General features: G+C 31.1%; 1 protein-coding gene across 1 annotated transcript in view; it reads right to left on the bottom strand.

The window, feature by feature from the left end:
- Positions 1-6,922: 6,922 nt before the first annotated feature.
- Positions 6,923-16,285, bottom strand: part of LOC113363284 — a gene marked incomplete at its 5' end in the record, with an annotated part of 25,396 nt that continues 16,033 nt past the window's right edge. Inside the window, 5 exon segments of the mRNA XM_026605775.1 lie at positions 6,923-7,152; positions 8,589-8,852; positions 9,226-9,365; positions 10,604-10,780; positions 10,974-11,125. Of these exon segments, the coding sequence (XP_026461560.1) occupies positions 6,997-7,152; positions 8,589-8,852; positions 9,226-9,365; positions 10,604-10,780; positions 10,974-11,125 (889 nt within the window).

The raw sequence follows: 16,285 nt of genomic DNA, 5'->3' as shown, positions 1-16,285 counted from the left end.
AGCTTTTTTTCCAATTTTCGAAGCACCCTTGATATTCACTTTTTGATATGTCCTTGAGCACTCTCAGCGATTCGGCCTTTATTTCTTCAATCGAGGAAAACCGCCGTCCTTTCATGGGTCTCTTCAACTTTGGGAATAGGAAAAAGTCACACGGAGCCATATCTGGTGAATATGGAGGTTGGGGCATGACTACGGTATTGTTTTTGGCCAAAAAATTACGAACAAGCAACGACGAGTGAGCAGGTGCGTTATCGTGGTGCAACAGCCATGAATTGTTTTTCCATAAATCGGAGCGTTTTTTTCGGATTGCTTCACGCAAACGTCGCATCACTTCAAGGTAATACTCCTTATTAACCGTACGACCTTGTGGTAAGAACTCTTGATGCACTATGCCGTTATAATCAAAGAAAACAGTAAGCAAAACCTTGACATTCGATCGAACTTGACGTGCTTTTTTCGGTCTTGGCTCACCTGGGCTCTTCCATTGGGACGATTGGGCTTTGGTTTCGACATCATAACCGTACACCCATGTTTCATCACCAGTTATGACCCTTTCAAGCAAACTTGGATCGTTGTTGACGTCATTTACCAGCTCTTGAGCGATGTTCATGCGATTGCTTTTTTGGTCAAAATTTAGCAGTTTTGGAATGAATTTTGCTGCCACTCGTTTCATGCCCAAAACATTTGAAAAAATGTTATGACATGAGCCAATTGATATGCCAACTTCATCAGCAACTTCTCTAATTGTGATTCGGCGATCATTCATAACCATTTTTTCCACTTCTTTCACATTTTCATCGTTTGTTGACGTGCTGGGTCGACCGGAGCGTTCGTCATCTTCAACGTCTTCGCGGCCATCTTGGAAACGCTTATACCACTCGTAAACACTTGTTTTTTTCATAGCAGACTCACCATAGGCTTTTTGTAACATTTCACACACTTTGTTACACTTTATTTCATTTTTTACGCAAAATTTAATACAAATTCTTTGACTTTTCAATTCTTCCATTGTAAAAATCGCCGAGCTCAGAAAAACACGTCGAACCTTAGCGACTACCACAGACAAAGTAAACAGTGAATATAGCTGAAAATTTCATCATACTTTAGGGGCATGTATACCAACACAATAAAAAAAAAATTTTGACAATCAGACACTCCAGACCCGCGAAATTTAAAAATTCCGGGTACTTTTTGAACACACCTCGTATGTCTAATGATCATTTTTGACTGCCAAATAGCATTTTTTTTACTTTTTTTATTAGATCTCCGAAACCGCTAGACCTGCCTTTATGAAAATTTGATCGGTTCTTCACCTTGTCAATACAAGTAAAATGTTTTTTGAATTATTAAAATCGGACGCTCCGTTCTCTTAAAAACTGAGTTACCGTTTTCGGCACTTTTTGCCCCGTATCTTCGGAACGGCTAGACCTGCTTTCGCCAAGAACTAATCAGCACGTCTCCTTATCAATACGAATCGAATGTTTTTTGAATTATTCAAATCGGTTGATCAATGTTCCCGAAATCGTCGACGAAAATTTGTATCCGCACACACACACACGCAAACACACACACACATAGATCCATTTATTCTAAGGTATGCCAAAATATTCAGAAACCTTTGAAACATAAAGATATATAAAATTTTTTATTTTCGATTTTTTTGCGATTACTATAACTTACCCTACGGGAAGTTAATTAGGCTAAAAGAATATTATTGTCACTTATAAGAAAAAGAACATCTAGATAAACTAGTTGATATTATGGTGTTTTGCATTGAGGCAAGTTACATGAACTTCCCAATATGTGTAAATAATCGACTTAATCAAGAAAAAATAAATTCATTTATGAGTGATTAAAAGCATTCCGAGTGTATTTATTACACATAATTCAAAACGAAAAAACACGTTAACTCGGAGTATTTTCTAAAAGCAAATTTTCAAAAATCAACAATTTTTATAATTGAACCAGCTTCCGTAGAACTTTAATGATTCAGTATGTTCATTAAGACCAAGTACTCTATCGGTATACCAAGTAAATCGTCTAATTAAATCGTCCAATTAAAATCGTAATTTTAATTTTAACAAATGTCAAAAAATCTTCTCGTTTTCTCAAATTTTGATAAATTTTTAAAACTGAACTACTTGTCGTAAGGCCGTAATATTTCAGTAAGTTCTATAAGACCATGATATATATCGCCAAAGAAGTTCCAAAAAATTGACTTAATTTTTTTTTTCAACAGTTAATTACAAGAAAACGGCTCGGTAGATTTTCACCTAAAACTAATCAGTATCATTCCCAACTAAGATCTTTCGAACAGTTTTTGATTTTTGAAGTAAAACTTTTTTAAGCGCAACTAGTATGTAATTCCGTACAAATGCAACGGAAGTGCGTTACGGCAGATAAGATAAGATAAGAGTCGAGTGCCAATGATTCCTTATTCGCTGCTCTCGATGATATCGTTTGTTCATTTTTGTATTTTCTTGTTCGTCATGTTCGTTCGTGCTCGTTCGTGAGGATTTGCACCCAACTAGTTCCCACAATATCATAATCATATCTATTCGAATAGACAGAATAAATTAACAATAATTATATAAGTTAACTAGTTGTGTATGGCATCGTGCCTTAAGGCAAATTGCTGTAACTTCCCGTACCGTAACAAAATGTTCGAGGAATATTAAATGTTTTCAGATGGATTTATTATAAATTCTGTAATATCGCCTAATATTTAAAAGAATCATATAAACTGAATTGAAAAGTTAAAATTATTTATACTTAAAGTATATAAGTGGCCTTTAGAATTTTAACCAGAATTAAAATTAAAATATGAATTATTTTCGAAAAAAGAAATGAAATTTTTCTTTCCTTTTTTTTCGTCAACTCAAGCGGAATTTTTTTTTGAATCATTCAAATCGGACGCTTAATTCTCTCAAAAACTACCATCTTTTATACATTTAGCTCCGTATCTTCGAAACGGCTGGACCTGCCTTTGCCAAAAACTAAGCACCACTTCTTCCCATCATTACGAATTGAATGTTTTTTAGATCATTCAAATCGGATGCTCCATTCTCTCAAAAACTGGATTTCTATTTTCTGCACTCTTTGCTCTATAGCTCCGAAACGGCTGGACCTGCCTTTGCCAAAAACTAATAAGTACATCACTCTATCGATAGGAATTGAATGTTTTTTTAACCATTCAAATCGGTTGATCCGTACGCCCGAAAACGTGGACGAAATATTGTATCCATACCTACATACACTCAAACACACACAACCATTTTATCTGGGGTATGCCAAAATGTTCAGAAACCTTCATAACGTGAATAAATGTAAAAATTTTCATTTCGATTTTTGGACGATTACAATAACTTAGCCTACGTTTATGAAATGTAACATGTAAAATTTGTAATAAATTATTTTCATCTTTGGAACAGCATATTGTTATTTGTATTAAATGTACATATTGTTCAATAGGTTCAATGAAGGAACAGAATGAAACTTAGCAATGTAAGACAAACCCTGTTACTCATTCAAATTGTGGTCTTCAAATTCGTATAATAATAAAAATACAAATGTAACAACAATTAATTGATATGCTAAAGAGACGTACCTTGACATAACCTCAAATCCGTCGCATTGTCCATGGGATTGTTTTCACTAATTTTGCACAATTCTTATACACCAAATTTGAAAACGCATATTATATATCTATTAAATCGAATTAAAAAACAAAAACAAATAATTAAAATAATGCCACCATATTATAAAGCAAAAACCACAATAAGCACACCGAGCACACTTTTGTGCTAATATTACGACCCATTACGACACTGACCCTAGCAACTCACATTATCACATCTCACTGAGTCATATGACACTGACACTCACGAACTATCAGAATTACACTGTTTTGCTGCGTGACAATCAGCAATGTGCTGAACTCATAGACCTACATGTTATAAGGATAAGGTCCGCGGCTAAACTAACTCTCTCTCTCCATTTCTTCAGTTGCGTATCTGTCTTTCTTTGTTTTTCCCTATCGCTTTGTCCCTTTCTATCCCCCAGAGTTGCACTGCTTATTTTGCTGCACAGCAATTAGCAATGTGCTGACTTACTCAGCACTGTTTGACTTATCAGTCAAATACTCTCTATCTCTCTCCTACTTCTTTTTTATGCGTATCACTCCACTATTTCTTTGTCTTACCCTACCGCTTTGTCTCTTTCTATCCCCCTCCCAATGAGCGTTAAGCATTCAACGCAACCTTGTACGATTGGAAGGTGGAAGCATAGAATTTATACTACATGGACTGCAAGTCGAGCTCAAAATAAGTGCTCAAACATAGAAGGGATGTCACGTCACATGTCTGAGCGTACATTGCCGACGACAATCGCGGATTCTCCCGTTTGATTAAATGTCATATGTTTTATTTTAATAATAAAATGGCAATTGTAATGGCTGATAATTTTGTGAAAAATTATATTAATTATATTTAATAATATTTATCACAATAGTTAATTTTATTCAAATATTATCTGCGATGTTTGTTTTATTTCAATAATATAATATGGCAATTCTGATGGCTGATAATTTTGTAAGAAATGATAATAATATTTCACCTGTGAAATAAATGTACATAAAATGGAATCCACCTGATAAAATCGGCTTCTATGTTATAAGGCCTATGTTAGGCACGTATGACCAGTGCTGGATTTACAGTAGGGGCAATCGGGGCTACTGCCCAGGGCGGCAAATTTTGGGGGGCGGCAAAATTTGGATAGTGAGAAAAAAATTCTATACAATATAATCAACTTTAACAACATTTTTTATTTCAAGAAATGCAAAATTTGGGTAGAAATAAACGATAACTAAAATTTATTATTTTGCTTTGCTTCCCTCCCTCTCCGAACGTAAATTATCAAATTGGTTAATAAGTTATCAAATTTGGCAATTTGGCTAGTATAAAAATCCGTAAACAAGCTGAAAGTTTAAGAAAAATATGTTCTTCAGTTCTCGAGCCCTCTTAAAGTGACGTATTTGTGCACTTCCAAGCTTATAGCGTCGAAAAATAATTTAAACTAGTGAATCATGGCATTGTGCCTTGAGACAAATTACTGAAACATCCCATACTGAAGATTACATTTTATAAAGCTTTGAAGCCATTTTATTGAAAAATGAAGAAAAGACTTCTAAAACACATTTTTTGTATTTTGAAATTTTTCGAAAATTATGAACTTTTTGCAAAGAAGAGAAGAAATATCGAAACTCAATTACCATTTTTCGTAATTGCCTGTACCAAAAGCTAATCAGCACGTCTCCCCACCAATTCAAATCTAAGATTTTTTAATTATTCAAGTCGATTTCGAGAACATGGATCAACCGATTTATGATTCAATTTCTATTGATAAGGAGACGTGCTGATTAGATATTGGTCAAGGCAGGTCCAACTGTTTTGAAGATACGGGCCAAAATGCCAACAATGATAATTCAGTTTTTGAGAAAAAAGCGTCCAATAACATTCAAAAAAATTTACAGAATAAATAACTGTTTAAATTTGTTGGGGGCAGGTTTAGCGGTTTCGATGATCCAATAAAAAAAACTTGAAAAAGAAACAATTGGCGGACAAAAATGATCATAAGACATATGCACATTAAATTATCAGATATATTAAAGATATTATAATAATAAGTATAAATTTTGTTTACATTTATATAAGTTCTGTAACATTGTTTATTCGTTAGACTGCGACGCCGCGCTTACGCGCTTCTATATTTTGTCCCTCGCAGCTGAAGCAGCGCGATTGCTTTAAAAAAAAGTTTGAAAGTTCGTAAAATTTCAGGGTTGGGGCGGCATTTTTGTCAGTGCCCCGGGGCGCCAAATTTCTAAATCCGGCCCTGCGTATGACATATGACATATGGCATTTGATCAATCAGGAGAGTTCGCGATTGTCGTCGGCAATGTTCGCTCAGTCACATACCCTTCTCTGTTTAAGCACTTTTTACAACAAAAAACACATGAGGACTAATAGTCCATGTATGTAATGTCTAACGTTGGAAGTCATATTAGAAGTTTCGTTTAAAAAAATACCACTTAAACCAGAGCTTCCTAAACCATGGGTCGCGACCCCAAATTTGTTACCAAATATATGAATTATTTAAAAATATTAATTTATTTGTTTATATCTTTGGGATCGTTCAGAAACTCGCAGTTATAAATGAGGTCGTTAAGAAACTCGCAATCGTAAATGGGGTCCCAGAGGACAAAAGTTTAAGAAGTCCTGACTTAAATACTTACTAGAAATTAACCAAATCCTTTATAGAACAAATATCAAACACTCACTTATCACACTTATGAATGTAATCACATAATACTATCCATTCTAATTTAACTATTGATTAATGTTTCTTACTGTTTTTTTAAAGAAATAAGATAAATAAATAAAATTATTTACTCAAAGATCAACATTTTTACAATAACAATTTTTCGATATACAGTAGTCAACTATAAATTTGTACAACAGCCTGTGTATAGTATATATAACAGAAAATAAAAACAATATTAAATAAATTTGTATAAAATATAAAAATGGACATTGCTTACTAAAGTATTTACATACACTTTATTTATCTTAATTTATCAACTTTTCTCATTTAGCTTTTTTTTGCTATAAATTTTATGATGTAAAAAAATGATATAAAGTTTTTGTTTTGACTTTGACCATTAACTTGGATTAAATAGTTTTTATAATTAAAAAAATAGTTAAAATAATAATATGTACCTAATAATTATTAGGTATCTTTTAAAAGATCAAATATTTAAGACAATAATTTTAAAATATTGCTTATATATTTTTGCAATTGTTTAAATAAAAATAATATTATCATTAAAGTAAAAAATGTTTTCATTCTGTTCTTCGATTCTATTATTATTATTAAATTAAACTATAACTATATATATATATATATATATATATATATATATATATATATCATAGTTTATTGTCAAATAACATCGGTTTCTTCTGGAATGGAAGGTCTCTGTTGCAATTTGTAGTCTTCAATATCAATGACACTCAAACTCGGTGGCTGAGCTGGGTTCGGTTGGTTCTTCTGATTTAATTTAGGAGCACTCACTGCTCGAGTCTCCAGCATCAGTTCCTGAATTATAAATGTAACAAATTTAAATACATTTCTAATTTTTCCCAAAGGAATGAAATGAAGTTTATGTTTTTGCTAATTTGTTGTTTCAAGTCATTCTGAATCGCTTGAAAGCAAAATTGAATAAAAGTATGTGTGGTTGATAAAATTTGCCTCTTACTTGACATTGACATTTGGTTAATAAAATTTTAGAATAAATCTGGCTAGATTTGATTAATTTTAGTGTTGCAAAGTTTGTAGCCTAAAGAAGTTTTACTTCAAATTTTCTTTTTCTCGTTTTATAAAATATAGGATCTCCTTTAAAAGGTCTAACCAAGGACAACACGATGTTTAGAATAATATTTATTACATTATGAGTAATGTAAATCGTCGACGATTTTGGGTCCACCGATTTGTATTTTTTTTATTTTATTTTCATTCTGCAATCTATAAAAATAATTATATTTAGCAGAGAATGCTGACAAGTTGTTTACAATTGATTGTTTACAAATTAGTATAAACGCCCAGTGGCGTATCTACTATAGTTAATATAAAAAAAACTAAAGACAAATATGGAAAAAAAACTATATTAAATCTCGTGGTATTTCCCTTTTGAGCCTGGTCGGCTGACCTTCCTGGTATAAGTTGCATGCTAATTGGTTAGGATGGGCGTCAATTCTATTATTATAATTACAGGCAAACATTGATATATGTTCTTGAATTGTAAGTATACCCATGTCTTTGTGGAGGATCCATGTTGGCGTGTAGTGAGGAGCGTTTATTATTTGCCGCAAGAATTTGTTTTGTGCGCGTTGTATTATGTTTAAATTGCTCTTTTTAGCAGTACCCCAAAGTTGTAATCTGTAGGTCCACACGGGTTTCGTTGATCACAGCCTTATATATAAGTAATTTGTTGTAAGTTGATAATTCTGATTTTCTGTTTAGGAGCCAATAATAATTTTTGAAGATTAGATCTATTTGTTGTTTTTTGTTCTTCGTGTGTACTTTCCAGTTGAGTTTCCTGTCTAAGTGAATGCACCGATTTGGATAATTTAAAAAATATTCGATTCGTATTGTTAGGGAGACGTGCTGATTAGTTTTTGACTAATAATAATATATGAATTTCTAGTAGCCAATAATTAGTTTTTTTAAAAAACTTAAGACATTTTTTCATATAATTAGTCTTTCTATTGATATCCGACGTTATATTAAAAAAATAAAATTGCACCACTGAGAAAGGGTGTCATCCCCCCGGGGTGGTACTTGGCGGAGTGCGAGTTGTTTTCACTTTTAAACTTAGGGGTAAGATTAGCCTATTTCCAAAGTTTCATGCAAATTGAAGCACAGTAAAAAATTCAGAGGTTACACCATTCTTTCCTCTCCATTTACTGCACTAACACATGTCTCAAGACAAGGATGCCACTAACACCTAATTGTATTTATACTGATTTTGTTACCTTATTTAATTTTCCTATGACCATAGCCGAAGCAGCGTTGCTCTTCCCCAGAACAGTCTTTCCGAGATTGTTCTGTCCAAACTTTTCACCTGAATGGAATTTAGTTTTATTCAATAGATTCGATGAGGACATTCTCGACCCATCGATTTCTAAAGCTGATTTTAATAAATCCACTTTGGAGGCACTGTTGCCTCTCTTGGAGCCTTTGGTGAACTCGGGATTGTAGCTGCTCCTTCTGGATCGAGTGTAAGAATCTAATTCACTCTGAAATATAAATATAAATTAAATTTAAATATAAATAAAAGATAAATAATATAAATATAAATAAAATAAAATATAAATAATAGAATATAAATATAAATATAAATAAATATAAAGATAAATATAAATAAATATAATATAAATATAAATATAAAATATAATATAACTTAAATATAAATATAAATATAAATATACTATAAATCTAAAATATAAATATAAATATAAATATAAATATAAATATAAATATAAATATAAATATAAATATAAATATAATTATAAATATAATTATAAATATGAATATAAATATATATTGTTATATTTTCTGAAAAAGAAAAATAATATTACTTTAACTATTGACAATTAAATATTAACAAACCTTTGAGCCTCTTGGTAATGATGTCAGGGATCCTATCTGATTATATTTAATCATCAATGACAGTCTTTCGACTGAGACCATTGTGCTTTGATCCTTGTGTGTCGGTTCCATAGATTGAAGCTTTTCGTTTTCTCCGTTGTCTGGTAAAAATTAAAGAAATAAGTAAATCAATAAAAGAATATCATATATATACAATTCTTCTGTAATGATGTATGTAAATATACTCCTCCTAAACGATTATTCGGATTTTGATAAATTTTTCAGAAGTTTGTTAAGGAAATTTTTTAGGATGTATGTGATTATAAAAATATAATTAGATTGTAGAAATAAATGGAAAAAAATGCAAAAAACGACATTGAAAATATTTGAGACATTGTTTGGCATTGAAAACAAATGAAAACTGTCATCTGCCAAAAATTTCAATTTACTTATGAGCCTAGATAATATTAGAATATAATAAATTCATTATTATGAATAAGAAAAATGAAAAGTCTACATTATTATTGCCAAAAAGCAGCTGAGATGTGCCAGAAATTAAAATAATATATGATACAGTATTTGTATGGCAGATTGAATGATACACATATGAACATGATTTAACAAATTAATTCACTTAAAATATGAAATTAAGTAAATAATCAGGGTCGGCCCTACCTTGAATGCGATGCAAATAAAAAATACGAGCGCACGCGTTAGGGGGCGAAAACAAAAGATTTGGATATTAAATTTTCAATATTTATTAAAAATTCGTTATTAATTATTTTATGATCATTATTTAGTTTAAGTGAGTATTTGATGTACGTGCAAACCATATAAATTTTTCCTATATATTTCCATAGCTTAAGTAAATATGCATCTCTCATTATATTTTTATTACTAATGTATCTTCACTATATCCCAAATTCCCAAATTTAAAAACTATGAAATCCCAAATTTTATAGTTGTAATAGTATATTTGTGAACTCTGCCTTCCAGGCAGTTTTAATAATTTCTATATTATATTTTTAAATTTATAAATTCAGTATTTAGTTAGCCGCGCACATCAATCCTAGCGTAGATAAATAAGCATAAATGAATCTTAGCCCGTAAAAAATACTCAACCATTTAATAAATATTTTTATTTTTATGCCTATTGTCGGTTTTAATTCTTCCAATAATTGTAATGCACACAAGCTTTTAAAAGTGTAGTAATTAATAATATACAACGCGATAACGGCAAAAGCAGCAGAAAGGTGTAATTGACGCCGTAACTTATTGCTTTTTTTCCATATTTTACAATAAATATATAATTTCTTTCTATACTTAGATATCTTTCTATCTCTTTTTATCTTCTTTACACAAACTTTCTTACTCTTTAACTATTTTTCATATACTGTACCTAAGCAATCATTATCAGCAGCCTTCAACTTTTCCTCGACCTTTCGTAGCCAAACAACATGTAACAATTTATATAAAAGTCCTCCAGCAACAGCCATAAGTCCCATGTATCTGAAGGACTCCCTCGTGCCTACTGTTCCAATGAGAAAGCCTCCTGCAAAACTGCCACTGCCTCTACCTGAGAAAAGGACATAAATTATAATAAAAATATACATAAAATTATGAAAAAAAAATATTATGGTTGTTATATCAAATCCAAATGATGTAATTGTAACAAAAAAGATCTTAATTTAAAAAAAATGTAAAAAGAATGTTAATATAAAATTAGTTTATGTAAAATGTAATTTCTTATTAATCATTTTTCTAAATACCTAAACTGAAATGGGCCATTCCCAGGACTCCAATTAAAGTGGCCAATAGATTTTTGGGTGCCAAAATGGCGCAATAAGTAGCTGCTGCAACCCACATTAAATGACAAGATAAAGCTTCGAGAGCTTCAAATGGAAAACACCACCAGGCTTCACTAGAATAAAATAATTAATAAATAATTTTAGCAATTTATTTTAAATATACAGATAATTATTACATAACTATTAACTAATAGCTTCAAAACAGATCAAAGGTAAATTCTACGGCACAACACAAGAAGTAATACCTATCAGACCATAGTATGACGAGTTTACTAAATGTTGATTGTTTTTTTCTACAATATGTAGACTAAGATTTAACCATACATACACTCTGTTTCACATGAGTAGAATTGGGATCAACACCGATTCTAATTGCTATTGCTTGGGTGGATTGACTAGGGCGGATGCAGAGAACGCCATTATGGAGTGCAAAAAATGGGAAAAAGAGAGGCAAGATCTATGGAGGGAGATAGTAAGGCAAAAAATCTCCAACCTGACCAATTTTATAACATTATTGACACAGAAAAGGATATATGGTGCACTATATAATTATATACAATCAAATAAAATAAAATTGTAAAGATATCTTATAAAATGTATATGACTAATGTATTTGTATACAAAGTCATCAAATAAACAATAAAAAAAAAGAGTGCGCGTAAGGATCACACGCGATTGAAGTAAAACTTTTAATATTGTATGAGTAGGCAATTAAGATAAAAATAAAAAAAACATCATATTTGAATTTTAAAAATCATCTTTTAATAATCATATAACATCAATAATAATAAGATCTCCTGAGCATCGGCACAGCTGTCCTACTGATATTAAGAGTTTGAATATGATGTGAAGCTTTCTTCCTAATTTTGTTACCTATCTTACCGGGAAATTCAAACCATAAACGTAGAAGTTCATCATTATCGCCACGTTCTATGTACACTAATTTTCCCACACAACCATTAGCTAAGCCATCACTTACATCAATATTAGTTGTTATTATGTAAAATTTATTCAGAACTAAAATTATTTCATACGGCAAAGCCCCGGTATCAATAACCGATTTTTTTGAAACTGCTGACGAATGTATGATTGTTGATCTGTCGCATGGCAACCTACATAAATATCCGTGGCAGTAGATATTATTTTGTCTTCAACGAGATTCAATATAAATTTATTATATTCCATGGCACATTTATTCTCTAAGAAAAGTCTTATTCCATGAGGACATAATACAGCAACCTCTTCTTTTGTAAAAAAAACGTGATTCAATTAATGCAAGTTCATATAGGGTTTAGCGCTGGACTTACGCATGACATGACGGGAGTGTATCGCGACTCGCGACATCAGCGCCTACCTGCGTCGTAGTGTTCAACTACACGTTGGCATTTTCGTTGCATTTGTACGGATTTACACCCGTGTCGCGCCTAAAAATTTTTACACCCATATCGCGCCTAAAGAAGTTTTACTTCAAAAAATCCTTTTTTCTTAATAAAAGAGCCATACGAGTTCACTAAAGATCAATTACCATCCCTTCTTATAAAGTTTCACTTCATACACTCGGATGGACTATAATATTTTTATTCCTATGACTTACTCAATAAAGGAATATCCCACAAGTCGTACAGCATGTGATAAGAATGCTATGACAATCAAGTTGACATGTCCAAAAATTTTTGTTATTTTTTCTGCTCCGTACAGGAATGGCAAACTGCTTAGAGTTCCTACTGTGACAGTTATACCTGTGAAATAAAAAATAAATATTAAAAAATATCGAGAATAAGTGAGAAAAATGAAAAAAGGATAAAAAAAAAGTATGTATGTGAGAGAGATAGAAAGCAAGAGTGCATGAGAGAGAGAGAGAGCTATAGACAATAGGAGAAAATTTTTTTCCTCCTTGAACAAATTTTACTAATATCTATATCTATATCTACCTAGTAGGTAATTCGGAGCCCCCAGTTCCTTCAGATACAAAAACAGGAATGACTCAATGAATCCCCAAAAGTTTCCAAGCACAAACAAGAACAGTATGAACAGTATAACATGAGGCATCTTCACCAAATTCAGGAAATCCTTGAAAATATTATCTGCTGGTAATTTCTCTCCCAACGGCATCAGGAATACAGTGATAGCAGATATCACCAGCAATGTGTCGTAGGTGTAAAATGCTGCAGAGTAGTCAGTGTATCCAAGACTTTTGGAGCTCAGATCGATCAGAAAACCTGAAAACAGAGCCAGGAATCAATATACCAATTTATTGTTTAAAATTGTTCCTGTATCCTTTTCCCCTACCTGTGATTGGTGAGAATATAGCCATTCCAATACTCGAGAACAATCTCTCCCTTCCAAAGTCTCCTCCGTACTTCTCAATCATCATGAGAGCTATGGGGTCCATTATGGTGACCCCCGCGGATAACATTGTAGTTCCGAAAAACCTCAGAGCAAAGTAGACCCAGAAAGTCTGGTCATCGCTCTCTTTATAGTCAGGTGGACAGACTTCTGGACCACCTTTCCTGAAAAAAAAAATTAATAGTGTGTAGCGTTTCTCAGCGCCTATGAAGTAAAACTTTGAAATTGAAAAATAACTTTGAACAATTTTATCCTTAACCTCATTCATATCAATCAAATGGTTCACAGAAGATAAAACAAAAATGCACAACTTTTGAGAACATTCGAATTGCACATCTTATCTTAAATGCAATTATAGTATAGCAAGTTGTTATAGAACAATACAGTAATATGCAATATTATAAATTATTTAAATTTGTACAAGTTTCACCAATACCCCAGTGAACCACAAAAGTTAAAATAACGTAGCACAGAAGAAACGTCGTTACGTTGTTGAATGTTACGTTAAAAAAATGTGACGTTTAGTTGTAATCTTTAATCAGCTTGAACATGAATACAACATGTTGTTTGTTACGTGGCCTGCTACGTTACAAGGTTTCATAGATTTACCATACAAAATGGACGGTTTTGCTTGCAAGTTATTTCATTCTTTTGAAGCATTTATTTAATAATATTGGCGGAATTAATATTTATTTAATGCGGAAATGAAATAACATGAAGGGATAGAAATTGATTTTAAATAAAGTCACAATAATTGGATTTTTTAAGACAAAACAATAAAGAAAGTGTGCTCGAGTATCATCATACATGTGATAAAAGTGAAAATAATTGAATAATTAAAAATGAGTGTAAAAAAAGGGAGAGAGTGAAAGAAAAAAGAGATTTAGAGGTAGAAAAAGTGATAGACATATATTTGATAGAAAAAAACTCGTAGAAAAATAAAAAATAAGATATTCAGTGTGAGAGAGAAAAATAAATAGAGATAGATAGATAAACAAAGAGATTGATATAGAAAAAAAGAAATAAATATAAATAATTTTATAGATAATTGGAGAAAAACTGGTTAAAAATAAAAGATAAGATATTTAGTGTAAAAAAGAGAGCAAGTGAGAAACAAATACATATATAGACGGAAAGAGTGAGAAAAGGAGATAGCGAAGAAAATAGAGAAAAAAATAGAGGACGAAAGAGAGAAAAATTTAGAGATAATAAAACAGATAAACAAAAAATACCTATTGAAAATTAAAACAATAAGATATTCATTGCAAAAGAGAAGGAGTGTGAAACAAATAAACTAGTTGGTATTGGTATATTGCCTTGAGACAAGTTACATAATCTTCTCGAAAGGTGTAAATAATCGACTTAATCAATAAAAAATAAATTAATTTATAATTGATTAAAAGTATTCCGAGAGGATTTAATACACATAATAGAAAACGAAAGAACACGTTAACAGGAATATTTGTTAAAAACAAATTTTCAAAAATCAACAATTTTTATAATTAAACCAGTTTTCCGTAGGACTTTAATAGTTTAGTATTTTCATTAAGACCAAGTACTCTATCGTCATACCAAGTAAATCGTGTAATTTTAATTTTAATCAACGTCTAAAACAACTACTCATTTTCTCAAACTTTGATGATTTTTTAAAATTAAACTAGTTGTCGTAAGACCGTAAATTTTCAGTAAGTTCTATAAAACCATGATATATATTGCCAAAAAAAGTTCCATAAAAATCGGCTTAAATTTTTTTTTAACAATTAATTACAAGAAAACGGTTCGGTAGATTTTCAACAAACTAAAACTAATCATATCATTCACAACTAATATCTTTCGAACAGTTTTTGATTTTTAAAAATCGATTCGGTAGTATTAGCTTAAATGTGACTTAACAAAGAAACGGCTCGTCTGAGCGTCGCACAAAACTGAGAAACGATTATCTGCATCGTGATACCTCAAATGGCTTTTAAATTTCTGAAATCGGTTTAGTCGTTTCTGACAAACGTCGATGAAAGGTCTAATTTTGACAAACGCAAAAGAAGGATACTAACTATTGCAAACCTTGACGAATTTTCAAAATTAAATCACTTGTCGTGGGGCCGTAATTTTTAGTATGATCTACAAGACTATGGTATCTACCGTCAAAAAAAAAACATGAAAATCGTCGAAAAAAAATTTTTAAACGCTTTATTACAAGAACGGCCCGCAACAAATACGGCCGAAAATACACATACACACACACACACACATACACTATTTTTTTTCGAAATTGGTCTCATTCGATTCAGAAGGCTTGAAACGTCGAGAAAACACAAAATTAGCGATTTTGCTCTATGCATAATGGATAGATAAAGAAAATTTATTTAATCTATAAGGATAGAGTGAAAGAGAAAAAAAACTTGATGAAAAGTAAATATGTGAAAGGAAAAAAAGGGAAAATTAGATAAACAGATTAGATAATAAACAGATAAAATATAAAAAAATAAAGATAAAAAAAATTTAAACAGATAAAAAGATAGAGAAAAGAGAAAGTAAGGATACACAAAACTAGATAAATTAAGAAAGAGACGAAAATAGAGATAGATAAATAAAGCAAGAGAAAGAGCACTTTGTAAGAAAATATTATTTGAAATTATCATGTTACACATATTTTATTTAAAAATGTAATTAAATTAAGTCCACTTAAAATAAGATTTATAGATAAAAATCCTATCAAAAATCTCTAATTTTATTATTCTTATTAATTAGACAACAAATAATATTTGTAAAATGCAATTGTAATTATGTAATGCGTATAAAATTTGTAATACGGCATTACAGTATCATTTGCATTTACCTGAATCGACACTATTCGAACAATACAAGACAGAGCTTCGTTCTTGAACTCGTATATAGATGATTATTCGATTTATTTGAATAGATCGTTG

This window comes from Ctenocephalides felis, unplaced genomic scaffold, assembly GCF_003426905.1.
Source record: "Ctenocephalides felis isolate EL2017-DRISC unplaced genomic scaffold, ASM342690v1 CF-g0.4_SCAFFOLD_00845, whole genome shotgun sequence".
Lineage (NCBI taxonomy): Eukaryota > Metazoa > Arthropoda > Insecta > Siphonaptera > Pulicidae > Ctenocephalides > Ctenocephalides felis.
The sequence above is the reverse complement of the archived record's forward strand: the minus strand, read 5'-3'. Positions and strand labels throughout refer to the sequence as shown.